General features: G+C 49.8%; 1 protein-coding gene across 1 annotated transcript in view; it reads left to right on the forward strand.

Moving 5' to 3' along the window:
- Ehd4 (EH domain containing 4) overlaps window positions 1–10,029 on the forward strand; it is an 84,855-nt gene extending 74,826 nt beyond the window's left edge. The window contains exons 5-6 of the mRNA XM_004623378.3: window positions 3,506–3,670; window positions 8,934–10,029. Coding sequence (XP_004623435.2) covers window positions 3,506–3,670; window positions 8,934–9,461 — 693 coding nt within the window. The 3' untranslated portion in view covers window positions 9,462–10,029. The remainder of the gene's footprint in view (window positions 1–3,505; window positions 3,671–8,933) is intronic.
- The last annotated feature ends 1,443 nt before the right edge of the window (window positions 10,030–11,472 follow it).

Genomic DNA, 11,472 nt, shown 5'->3' on the forward strand with positions numbered 1-11,472 from the left:
AGGTAAGGCGGAGTGGTTGGGGGCGGCCCAAGGGGGTGGGAGAGGGTCCGGCCCACGCTGCGCCTGGGCTGGGACTGGTCCCGCCGGCGCAGGTTAGCAGGAAGCTCTCCACACACTCACCGGACCTGGGCTAGGACTGGGTCTCAATTCTCTTAATTATAAAGTACAGAAAGTCTAAGGCTCTGTCCACCTCCTCACACAGGGCCATCTCCGATTGTAGCCCTGAGTCCAGTATTTACCTGGAGAGACATCTCTAAACAGAAGAGCAGGAGTAAACCTTTGAAGTTGACTGTGACTTTTGCACTTTAGCCTGTCCCCTGTGTTTACTAAGCATCTTTAGAAAATGACAAGGTGCCTCCTGTTAGAAGCCTCCAGCATCTTTCCTTACTCCTGTGTGGTATTCCTAATGTCTGGGTGCTGTGATGTATCTATTTTTAGTGTGTAGGCAAAGGGAGATTAACATCCTTTCTAAAACTTCCATAAACGAGGAATAAGGATCTATTAAAAATCAATCCCTGAGTCAATTTTCCAAGCTATTGTTCTATGATTCACTGTTCATTCTGAATTCCAGATTTTGAACAGCTTCAATGTTTAGTTTTAGCGGTCAAATCCAGGGCTTCACACATACTAGGCAAGTGCTCTCTACCTACCACCAAGCTGCATCCTCAACCCTATCTTAAGTTTTTAACTCATACCCACAGAAAGCAGTTCTGTAAGAATGGGAATGAGGCATTTGGGTGCCATTGCCAGCCTCACGCCTCCCAACTATCTGTGTGACCCTGTGGAAAGTATATGAAATGCCTGGGACCAGGAGTTCAATTAGATCGAGTGTGTCTTCCATATTCAGTGCTCTAAGATTCTGATTTACCATGCAATTTAATCAACTTTTTAAAGCCAGAGTTCCCACATGGAATCTGAGTCTGGGCAATTGTCCCAGCAAGCTCCAGGAAGGGCAGCCTCTCACAGGCAGCACAACGAGAGGCTCACACTGTGGAAGTGTGAGCCGGTCACCCGAGGGTCATGACTCAGGTAGTACCAGGCAGATAACATGTCAGGAAGATTAAGGGCTGGCACAAAAGCTGCCTCCTCTGTCAGGGCACTGGAAGCCTAGTGTCCAAGGACAACCCATCTTCTAACAACCTCCATCATCAATTGGCAAGAGCCATAAGGTCTCAGAGGAGGGAGCTGGTGGCAGTAGTGGATGGAGAGGGGTAGTGGGCACATAGCACCTGAGTTCAGCTCAGGTTACACAGGCCCTAGCAGGCCTGTGATCAGGATCAGGTGCCCAGCCTAGAGGGCAGGGGCTGAGTAAGAGTGAGTCAGAATAAGGAGCAGAGATGAAACCTTCCCGGAACAGCTCAGCAGTAACTCAGAGGGCCTCAGGGAACCAGCTGGCCTGGCCTCTGGGAATGGGGGGCGGGGGAGGGGTTCTCAGTAAGAACCCCTTATGGTGGAATGCCAGCAGCTAGCAGCCTTCCTGCCTCCATTGGAACTGGCTGCCACACAGAGCAGGGCAGGCCTGGGCCAGGCCATAGGTTCCAGGAAGACTGTGCGGGTAGAATGCGGGAGCCACTAGTGACCATCTGGCTATTCCCACTGGAGTGTGGCAGTCCTGTAAGTCCTTGGGGCTCCCCCAGCCCCACCCGTGCCTCACCAGGCAGTCGGCCACCCAAAGCAAGGCACTAGCTTCGCTTGTGACTCATTCATCATAGCCTAGAAGTCTAAATAAAGAATTCCTGAATATTGAGTTTCTCTTTTTATCTCGAGAAAATCTTGGAAATACTTTAAGTTATTTAATATTGAAAAATAAATAAACAAGGTTGCCAGTGACAGAAAGACTTAGAATCATCTCTCCAGTTCTGTGTACTCTAAGCAGTGGCTGGCAACCCAGTGTGCTCTATGCTGAGATGACCTTTGTATAGATGGAAGAGTTAGCCCTGTCCCTGCTGCACAGAGCAGATTTGCGTCATGTGGCCCTCATCTTAGCACGTGTTTCTGGCTTTGTCCAGCGTGTCCCCACCCACAGAGGCCCCGGGCTGGGCTACAGAATGTATCCACTTATCCCCTTTATTTAATTTCCACAAGATTATGGTGAAGTCTGTTTTCTTTAATAAGGTTTCCCATAGCTACATAGTTATTTTCTTTTTTATAATCTCTGCTCTGTCTTTCATCCTTTCTTATTTAGCTATTTACTTGACTTTTGAATAACTGTATAGGAATTAAGCCCTGCAGGAAAGCCTTTGTAATGAATGTGCCATATTGTCCTGAACTAGGAATCAGTGGAAGAGTAGAAATGTTGAGAAAGGGTGTGGCCCAGGCCAAACCCAGCTCTTCTAGCAGAATACTGCCTGTCAGGTGACAATCCAGGGCCACCCCAGGATCAGGGTTTCTAGGGATTCTTTCTCTTGCTCCCAGGTTCCTCCCCAGGGGGAGTTTCTGCCAACCAGCATGGTCCTAGGTAGCTAGTCTAGTCTCACACAAAAATGACTTTGGTGCCGCCTATAAAGATTTTGACATGTAAACTGCCCACAGAAGGGTGGGCATTCTTGTTTCATTGCTCACTGGAGAGTTTCTGTGCAGATCAGCCATTACAATCAGTGTCCAGTTTCACTTCCTGGTGTCACCAAGGACCGGGAAAAACTTTCTCCTAGATCTTCTGGTTAATCACTACAACTCAGGTCTGTCTCACATCTGTCACTCACTACCCAGACCACAGAATTTCTGCTCAGAAACACACCTCAGCTGGAGCATGGAATTCCCCGTGGCAGTTGTGCTGCCACAAGGGCCGTGTTTAGGACAAGGGACATCCCTTGTACTATTCCACACTGCCCAGTCTGTCCCCAGCCAAGCCTTCCCACCCTACCTGGGAAGCAGGTTGCTTTGAGCCTTATTCTGATCTCTCTGGTAACTTAGAACCATCACTGGGTTAGCAGAGCTTCAGCTTAAGTCCTCCACTGGCTCCTAATACCTGGTCAACAGAGTCTGTATGTAACCCACCCTCCAAACCATGCCCACGATGTCCCAAACACACTGCACTGCACCTCAGTCCACGTCGTTTGCTCCACCAGGACTGGTACGGTCTTCCCCTCAGCCACGCATCCCTTCTGTTCAAGGCCAAGTTCCATCAGATCAGCTCTTGCCTTGGTCTGTCATCCCACCACCCTTTACACACCACGTTCCACCTCCCGGAGTCTCCCTGCCTCCTCTTCCCCTAGCCCGTGGTCATGGTGTCCTCTCTATTACTCTCCCCAAGTGATTGCAGCTTCTCCCGTGGCTCTGCCCTACCCACCCACCCATCATCCTGCCCAGAACTCACAAGCCCTGGACATGCATCCCAGCCCCCTGTAGACAGTCTGCTCCCCTAAACCTTGCTCCCTGCTGTATGTGAGGACCATGGCTCTGCATGGGTGCCCTTTCTGTGTAGTTGACATGTATGAGATGCAGGCGTTTGGCCCTTCTCTGGAGCAGTTCTGAGTAGCGCATCTTTACTTGACCTCCCCTTCAGGTACATGCCTACATCATCAGCTACCTGAAGAAGGAGATGCCAAGTATGTTTGGAAAGGAAAACAAGAAGCGAGAACTTATCTACAGGCTCCCAGAAATCTACCTTCAGCTTCAACGAGAATACCAGATTTCTGCAGGGGACTTCCCTGAAGTCAAGGCAATGCAGGTAACTGGGAGCCCACTACCGTGTCATGGGATAGGAGGGAGATACAGTGGGACAGGAGGGTTTATGGTTTAGGATCAAGAAGAACATAAGAGGAGCCAGGGAGATGTCTCAGTGGAATAAGCGCTTCCTGGCAATCCCCAGTTCCAGGAAAAAAAAAAAAAAAGAACATAAGAACCGGTCCTCCTGGATGACGCAGAAACTGCCTGCTTCTAAAACACTTAAGCAGAAGAGGACACAACAAAGGTCAATGGCATTGGTATGGAGAAATCAGATGAGCCCCTGAGACTGCTCAAGGAAGTGGTTTTGATGCTGAGGTAACACCTGTTTCTCAGAATCCTACACCTTAAAGGAATCAGAGTTGGGCATGGCCTTGAAGGTCACCTTGGACAGCCTCTTCTGCCTGCCGGCATGGTGGGATTATCTACTCAGGTGACCTCATCATGGCGTGGGGCTCTGTGGACATGGCTAGGCCTTGCAGGACACAGGGTTTTGCTGAAAGTCTGGCACTGGTGACCTTGGTCCAATTTCAGAGCCTCTCAAGTTGAGTCTGGGCGGTGCCAGCTAAGCTAGGTCTGCAGGGTGTGTCTGCCTCAGATAAGCATGTTCTCCTAAGAAGCCCGCCCGACTGGCCTCAGCACACAGTCCTCGCCACCAGACCGACTGTCTTCTCATCCAGACGTGCATCCATCTTCGCACAGCCACTGTTCTTCCATAAAGCAAGCGATCCCGGCTCAGGTGGCCATGGCCACCAGCCCGTGTTGCGACCAAGTGAAGCCAGCCAGGTGGAGGAGCATGGGCAGCTCTTGCTGACCACCTCCTTTCTGACTTCCGCATCTGACAGACACTTGAATCTGCATACAGAAGACACAGTTCTGCCCTTGCCATGCACTTGGGGGTCCCAGGCAGAGAGTGTACCCAGTCTCCATGGGGACATCCTGTCCCACCCATTGGTCACTACCCTAAGGGGATACAGACTCACGTGATCAAGATTTGTATATAAAAGCACCTGGTTTTCAAATTTTGACTCAGTTTCAGAAATTACTACACAGGCCAAAGCCATCTGCATATCTGCTATGCCCTGAGATCGGCCAACACATCTGCCCCGAGCTACAGAGGCCAATGTCACTAAGGTAGCAGTGCACGGAATGCTGGCCCTCAAGGTCCCTGCTAGAAGGAGGAGGAAGAGAAAGGGAGAAGGGACCACAGCATTCTAGAGGCAAGGGCCAGAGGTGGGGACAGTGGCAGGAGTTTCATTCTGAGGGTAGTAGTTAGTAATGTGAGTTTTAATGAATCACACACAAACACAGGCTGGACCCTGCTGTTCTGGGGAGAGTTCTCACACCTGGGCTCAGGTAAGTATGCTGGTCAATATGATCTGGCTCTGTTTATTTCATAGCAAGTACAGAAACATCTTTTCTCTTCCAGCAGTGAAATAAACATACCTGCACCAGAGGATGAACGAGGTTGCTCTCATCATCACAGGAAGCCTGATTTAGGCATGTCCTGGAGAGCTCCCCATTCACACTCTTAGGCTGTGCCTACACCTCATGACCGAACTGCAGGGCAGCTGTTTCCTGTCTTTCAGATGGAACTTTAGTGGGAAGGAAACCTGGTGTCTCAACTTAAAGTTATGAGAAAATACCCAGTGTGTGCCACCATCTTGTGGAGCCCTCTGTGAATCCTTAGCATGATTAGGTTGTCACCAACCACAGGAAGAGGCTGTTCCAGGGCCTTCCAAACCCCCAGGTGCAGGTAGCTGACTCTGAGACCTGAGCTACTTGCAAGCCTGGGCCTGGCAGCATCATATGACAGCCACACCACCAGAGCTGGGGCAGAGGGATGATCCCTGAGAAGGGAAACCCTCATCTCTGGAACAGCCACAGCCCATCCTGCAGGAGGACCCAGGAAGCGTCTGGGTGTGTTAAGAGCCCCTGTGGGTCAGGCCCCACACCAGGTCCCACAGTACCTGGTCACTTGTGTCCACTTAGTCCTTCATCTAAGACATGAAATGGCTCATCCCATCAAGCGCTGTTCTCAGCCCTGGGAATAAATCACTGAACAAAAAAAAAAAAAAAGACTAAAAAGAATTTAGTCTTCACATTGTGACACTGGCAGTGAGGCTGTGGGCAGCAAGGTCTCTTGTTGAGACACATACTTCTTGCTGCAGCATGAATGCTGTTGTGGTTCAGAGTAATTAATTACATCATTTCCTGTCTGTCTCCCTCAGGAGAGAACTCCATGAGTTCTGTCCTCTCCCATATCCCCCACATCCAGGATGTAGTGGCAGCTCAGCCTACCTTAGTCACTGTGTGTTCATGGTACCTCTTGAATGGTGAGTTTTTCAGACCCTGGCCAGGTCTGAACCTCAGAGGGCTTGTAGAACAAGGGTTTCCAGAGGAAACCCTAGAAGCTAAGGATGATTTCTCCTTAGGAAGCCAGTGGGCTCCAAACCACACCAGCCAGCGCCATCAGAGAATCTCATGAAATGAGGCAGGCCAGTGGCCATCAGGAGTGTTCACTGTCCCATGTGTATTGGCTACCTGCTGTCATCCCAGAAGCTCTGAGTACATGGTGTGGGTATAGGCCTCTCCCAGCCTGAGTCTGGTGAGAATCTGACACCCTCCAAGTGACCTCCCCTGTGTCTGGTGTAGAGGTGGGGACAGCAGAGATGACTGTGTTATAGACTTCACCCCCATTAGAGTTGTCTGGAAAGCTTGTAGAAGCCAGCTCTAGATGTTCTTCAGGCCCGTCATAGACTGTCTGATCATGGTGACTCGGCCATTGAACTAAACATGTATTTTGAGGCTTCCTGCAGTGGTAGGACAGGCTCTGAAACCTGCTCCTAAGGCTCTTTCCTCTGCCCTCCCCCTTCTGGAGTGCATCTGACTTTTGGCCCAGATGTGTCAATACCTCAGGATGACTAGAACCCTACTAATACCACCTTTACCCTGCCTTGCTTCTGGAAGGACAGTGATCCCATGGCAAATGAGTTGGCAGCATGTCAACAGCAGGGGGCAGCAAAACTACCCCTGTCTGCCCTGGCCCTTCTGTGCATTGGAACCTCACTCCTGCTAACCCTTGGAAGAACAAGGCCTGTGAGGGCCCAGCCAACTGGGATTGGGCTGGGAACTGGCCTTTTCCCTTAGGAAGGAGTAATTCCAGGGTCCTGGCTTGCTGGATAATTGTTAATGGGGCTGTCTTCAAACTCCCAGTGAGTAGTCATCCCATAAAAATGTTTTGGGACCCACCTTGATGGAATAGATGATGATGGTCTAACTTGAATGCATACTCTCTGGTCAGGCCTGTGGGGACCATAGGGACAAGTGTATAGGGTTTATGTCCTTTATGCTCTTCAGGGTAGGAGTAGCAGCTGTTTTCTGACCACCCCTGCAAGTAGGTGGCCATTTCCCCTGTCGGTTTTCCAAACATGTGCCGCCAGGATCTATAGTCACTGCAAGCTGATAGAGCGTTAGGATGTGCATCCTGCTCACGAATCTGCCAGGCCAGACGCAGAGCCCAGGTGCCCCCAGCTCAGGTGCACTCCTGAGCCATAGCATAGGTGTTCGTATACATGGAACCCATCCTTCTTTCTCCCAGCAGTGCTGAGAGTTTTGTGTAGGATGCTTTCACCTCCTTCCCCTCAACTTATTCTTTTCAGTCCCTTTGCTGACAGATCTGACATTATTGCTTGATGCTAAGAAGGGTGATATGCTGGTGTTTATAATCTGCCAGTGAGTATGAAGACAGAGGAACCAGAATTCTCCTTTTAAAGCAGGCCTACCTCACCCCACTGCCCAGAGGAGATCACAGGCCACATTGGGGTTTCATCCCAGCCCTACAGGGCTTGGCAGCAGTGTGGGAGGCCCTCCTCTGGAGACAGACCAGGCTGACTGGCTATCTAGCTCCCAGCTATGTCTCTCAAAATCTACAGCTCAGGGTGCCCCTTCAAAATGTCAGCACAGAATTCCTGCCCTCCCATGCAGCCTACAGACCACAGCTTTGATTCTGTATCGCAAACAGGGAGGGAACAGGATAAAGGAGAAATGGCCCCTTCAGACAGTTAAATGCTATAGAGCTATTAAGAATGAGATTATATAAAAATTAACATTATTGATTATTGTCTGTGATACATTTTTTTTTCCAGTATTAGAGATTGAACCCAGGGGCTTTACACTTAGCTACATCCCCAGATCTTTTTTAAAATGTTAAGTTTTGGGACAGGGTCTCACTACATCACTAAGTTACCTATACGAAGCTTGAACTTGTGATCCTTTGACCTCAGCCTCCCAGAATGCTGGAATTACAGGCCTGTGTCACCATGCTCAGCTGACACATTTCTTTAAAAATACAGATTATGTATCGGTGTGGTGTTAAATTGTGTGTGTGTGTGTGTGTGTGTGTGTGTGTGTATGAGTGAAAGTGCCTAGCAGTGCGCGCCCACGCTTGGGAAACGTTCGCGGGTCGCTTGATGCCTCTGTCTGCAGGATTCTCGCGCTGCAGCCCAGCTGTGCTTCAGTGTAGCTGACCCTACACGGGTCCCGACCTGCACAGCATTTGGGGCTTATTCATAAGAGATTAGTGCCCTAAACTGTATTGAGGTTTTTACTGTCATTTGTCCTTCTTTTTTTCAGCTGATCTAAAACAAAGTTTTTAGGTACTTTCCCCCAAGTATAGTCCCCCTGTGCCAGCCAGGATAGCAGTAGTGAAAGCCAAGAGGTGTGGGCCCTGGTCTTGACTCCATCAAAACTGTGTGTGACTCTCTATAAAACAAGGTTGAGAATAGTGCTGCCCTTCCAACCCAGGAAAGGTATGCAGATCAGCTGAAGTGTGAAGTAATGTCTAGAGTTTTCAAAAAGAGGGGTACAGCCGAGTGTGGTGGCGCATGCCTATAATCCCAGCACTCAGGAAGCTAAGGCAGGAGAACAGCCATGAGTTTGAGACCAGCCTGGGCTACAAAGTGAGTTAAAGGCCAGCCTGAGCTGTATAGCAAGACCTTGTCTCAAAAAGACCCCCCCTCCCGAAATAGATAGATAGATAGATAAGAGGGGCAGGTAAAGGATTTTCTTGAAATCCTATTCATATGTAACTTGCCCTTCCAAAAACCACACTTGCATCCAGTGAGTTTGGGTGTAGGGACCCCATGGGACGGTGAGCTCGGGAAAGCGCAGGGTGAGTGAGGAGGAGTGTCTCCCTCCTGCTGCCCCTGCCTGTTTCTTCCTGAAGAGGGAGCCTGTCACCAAGGCTGTGTTTTCTCCTCCTGCAGGAACAGCTTGAGAACTACGACTTCTCCAAATTTCACTCGCTGAAGCCCAAGCTGATCGAGGCTGTGGACAACATGCTGACCAGCAAGATCTCATCCCTCATGAGCCTCATCAGCCAGGAGGAGCTGAGCATGCCCACGCAGATGGTGCAGGGCGGCGCCTTCGATGGCACCACTGAGGGCCCCTTCAACCAGGGCTATGGGGAGGGGGCTAAGGAGGGGGCTGATGAGGAGGAGTGGGTGGTAGCCAAAGACAAGCCTGCCTACGACGAGCTCTTCTACACTCTGTCCCCCATCAATGGCAAGATCACAGGTGTCAATGCCAAGAAGGAGATGGTGACCTCCAAGTTACCCAACAGCGTGCTGGGCAAGATTTGGAAGCTGGCCGACTGTGACTGTGATGGCATGCTGGACGAGGAGGAGTTCGCGCTGGCCAAGCATCTCATCAAGATCAAGCTCGACGGCTACGAGCTGCCCAACAGCCTCCCTGCACACCTCGTACCCCCCTCACATAGGAAGTCCCTGCCATAGGCTGACTAGAGGCCACCACAGAACAGGGCAAGTGGGGCAGGGCAGGAGGGAGGGAGTCAGGGGACCTGGGCCTACAGCCTGCTCTGCCACTGACTGCTCAATGGCCTTGGGCAAAGCACTGCCCTCTCTGTGCCTCAGTTTCCCCATTTTTAGGATGAGGAGGCCAGACACTGGATACCAGATGAGGTCCTTTCACCTCTAAAATTCCAAGTTTCTATTAAAATATTAGGGGGAGAGGAATGGATTAGGAGATCATAAGTTTGAGAAGAAAGGGAAATTACCCAGAGTACCCAGAAACCTGGAGGAACACACGCATAGGGGCAGGCTTGGTGGACTCCTAGACTGGAGAGTGAGCGGGGGCCTTTCCTACAGCAGATGAGCTGCAGGGCCGCACTGCGTGCTGTCACTGTGAGCAGTGTCTCAGTGCCTGTCTGTCCCTTAGAGGGCACTAGGCCAGCACAGATGATCTTATTTATTTTGTTTATTGTGTTTCCTGCTATATTTAGAGGAGAAAAAGAATAAAACAGAAGGTTCCTACTCCCTGCAGACTGCAAAGAGAGGACTGATGGCCAGGCTTGTCTGTTGTGTCCTCTCTTAGGGAACCAGGGCACATCTGTCCCACTACCTAGTGCCCACCCCTTCCAGGCCTCCTTCCTGGGCATCCAGAACTGTAATTGGCAAGGGATTTGGAACTCACAACCTCTTCAAACCCCTGGCAAGACCTTCATTTGGTGTTTCAGGCCATTTTGAAGTCCTACCAGTTTGCCTAGTAGGCTGTAGTGAATCTATTTATAAGACTTAAACCACACTAAACGAAAGAAACTTTCTTCCATTGTTTAGTGTAGTCCCTGTCCCCTAAGGCTCCTTGGTGGGTGACAGGACTTAAATTCAACAGAACCACGTCTTGGTGTATGCAGTGTCTCAAGCCCTGTATTCAGGAGAGTTCAGTCTAGTGGAGTTAGACACTATTTTGTAGAAAAATAGGCACTTTTATCATGCCCACTTGTGTTTTTCTTATAAAAGGCTTTATACAGAAATGTTTTATATAAACTCCTTTCTTCAAAGCTCTGTGGTTGCTCGTGAATGCCCATCTTGAGGCAGGACTTGGCTACTTTTCCTTCCCTTGGCTCTTGGCTGGCTCACCCAGGCCCTTCACCTGGGCCACTTGCTCAGATTCCTGGGCCAGGTGAAGGTGGGCACTTGCACTGCCACCCTCCTGCCCTGAGGTCACAGCTTAGGGCAGCAGGTGGCTTTTATCTTTATTTATGCAATGGGAGAGGGTCAGAGCTGCAAAGGCTGTGTGACCTGGGCCTTGCCCAGCACCAGAAAGGAGTGAAATCATCCCCACTGAGCCTTCCAAAGCCACACTTTTCTCCCTGTTCCTTTCACCTGCCTATGGTGTCATCAGGGTCAAAACTATACATTTAAGAAAAAATACTGAGCTGGGCATGGTGGTGCACACCTGTAATCCCGGTACTCAGGAGGCTGAGGCAGGAGGATCACTGTGAGTTTGAAGCCAGCCTGAACGACATAGTGAATTCAAGGCCAGCCTGAACTACACAGTGAGATCCTATCTCAGAAAGGCAAGAAAGTACTGATTTGGGGGAAGAATTTATCTAGATGCCAGCCCTAAATTCTCCATCTTCCTTTTTAAGACAAGACATTGTATAATGTACCTTTTGATCTGAATGAGCACTTTTAAATTAATTAGACATGCAGGGGAAATGTTTGTGATTTGCGTATTGTAATATAGACAAGTATTTCTGTGACGGTGAGCCCCGCTCAGGTGTGCAGCAGGTGGCAGCCAGCAACGTCAGCGTGAGAAGAGAGATGGTTTGTCCAGAGGTACAGGGATGCCAGGGAGAGTTGACCATGCCTTCAGAACTGTCTTGCTTCTTTAACTCTGCGTAGTTATGATATATAAACATAAATATATGCACCTATATTCTTCACACAAGTATGGTTTGCTTTTCTGTTGGTTGTTTTGTTTTTTTTGGTTTCCAGTTTGGGG

The sequence above is a fragment of the Octodon degus genome, unplaced genomic scaffold (assembly GCF_000260255.1).
Source record: "Octodon degus isolate 3935 unplaced genomic scaffold, OctDeg1.0 scaffold00002, whole genome shotgun sequence".
Lineage (NCBI taxonomy): Eukaryota > Metazoa > Chordata > Mammalia > Rodentia > Octodontidae > Octodon > Octodon degus.